The sequence below is a fragment of the Exophiala aquamarina genome (assembly GCF_000709125.1).
Source record: "Exophiala aquamarina CBS 119918 chromosome Unknown aczIA-supercont1.127, whole genome shotgun sequence".
In the NCBI taxonomy this organism is placed as follows: Eukaryota; Fungi; Ascomycota; class Eurotiomycetes; order Chaetothyriales; family Herpotrichiellaceae; genus Exophiala; species Exophiala aquamarina.
The window spans coordinates 1-1,742 of NW_013550461.1; the positions used below are offsets into that span (position 1 = coordinate 1).

General features: G+C 54.9%; 1 protein-coding gene across 1 annotated transcript; it reads left to right on the top strand.

Annotated features, from left to right (window-relative positions):
- A1O9_13181 (uncharacterized protein) lies at positions 1-565 on the top strand (the record flags this gene model as incomplete). The annotated part of the gene is made up of 1 exon (XM_013397911.1): positions 1-565. A coding segment is annotated over one exon (565 nt), but the record flags the coding sequence as incomplete, so codon positions are not given.
- Positions 566-1,742: the final 1,177 nt, after the last annotated feature.

Consider the following 1,742-nt stretch of genomic DNA (forward strand, 5'->3'; position numbering starts at 1 on the left):
CTGCACAACTTACGATGCCGATGGGATCGACATCTACTTCCTCAACCATTGGAAACCGAATTCAACTCATGGTGGATACACCAATATCACAACCACGGCAGCGGTTCAAAATTTGTTCAAGACCGTGAGACCTCTCGGTAGCACCCCGACCGACACCCGACTCAGCCATCTCCTCAGACCGTATCTCGCCGAAGTAGCCGACTCGATCGAGCGCCAGTCTCGCGGCCACGAAGCAACCGTCAAGCCAGGTAACATCATCGTCATCACCGACGGCGTGCCCAGCGACGACGTCGAAAGTGTGATTGTGAACGTAGCCAGGAAGCTCGATTCATGCGGTGCCGTACCCTGGCAAGTTGGCATTCAATTCTTTCAGGTCGGACGTGAGCCTGAGGCTGCCGAGGATCTGAAGGAAATGGACGATGCCTTGTCTGGAACCTACAATATTCGAGATATGGTTGATACGGTGCCCTGGACCGGCGACAAAGGCCAAGAACTCACCGCACAGGTTCTCCTCAAGGTCTGTCTCGGCAGCGTGGTTCGACGACACGATCGGAGCAGAGTTTGACTTGCTCGACCACGAACACGCGGGTAACTGAATTTCGGGTAAATTTACCTAGATCGATGTCCTAAAAGGGAAGGCTCTCCTGTTGATTACCATAACGCCTTCCTTATCCAGACGTCCACGAAGAATGCCCTCTCTCTCCCCAACGTCGGAGATCAGGGTGTAGAGCACAATGTTTGACCTAATGTGTCTCGCGAGGGACCCGTAGCGGGCTAAATAGTGCCATGGTCCAATAGAACATCCTGAAGCGAGGTGCGGGAGAAAACGTCCATCATTTGTCGAACGAATGTGTCGAGCCCCCTTCTGTGCCTTGAGATAGTAACTTAATGGTCATTGTACACCGTAAGGTGAGATTGTGGCTATTCGTGTTATCCTTTCGTTCCTTAAATGGAAGGCAGTTCTGCCCATGCCCATCGAACCTCCTGAATCTAGCCCCGCCCCGTCAGGCTTCAACGAACGGACCCTCCGTCCTGGTGCCACCCCCACACGGGATATTTCCACGATCTCGTCGTGTAAGAGAATGGAACCCAGCACGGAGAGCTCCTGAGCGAACCTTCCACAGAAGCGTAAAGATTGTGTGATCCATGGGGCGTATATTGGTCTACGGGAAGTTCGACGGCCCTGCAACAACAGGGGGCTTGGAACTGAACGCCCCCTTTATCAGAAACCCAAGACTCGTCTTCAGTCTTCTTCAACGGCTGCGCCAGCTCGGCCATCCGTCTTTACCATCACGCAGGCATCTTCAAGGCTAGGGCCACTACGACATCAGGAATTCGAAATCCAGGTCTGCGCACGGAAGAAGCGTAGCTTACACGCCGGGGCGAGCGACGCCTGCCTCTGCCGTTGTCCCGTTTCATTCTCTGGGCTGCGTGGTCTACTGTGGCTTCGCAACCGGGTTCACGGATCGATGACGGCGTGGCTCCCCCATCCTCAACGGCCCGGCCGGGACGAGGCTGGGATATTTAAGGGGCCGCCATCTGCTCATCTTCCAAGGTCTTCGCCTGCGATGAATACAAATCTTGCACCCAACCAGCTCGAAAGCCCGCCCAATTGCGACTGGAAAGGAAATGACACGAGCCGAGAAACCAGGACACCTGGGACAGGAAAGTCTGGCCCCACTCGACATGGTGAAGACGCAGCTGTTCACCACGACCACAACTGACCGGCCAAGCCACAAGAG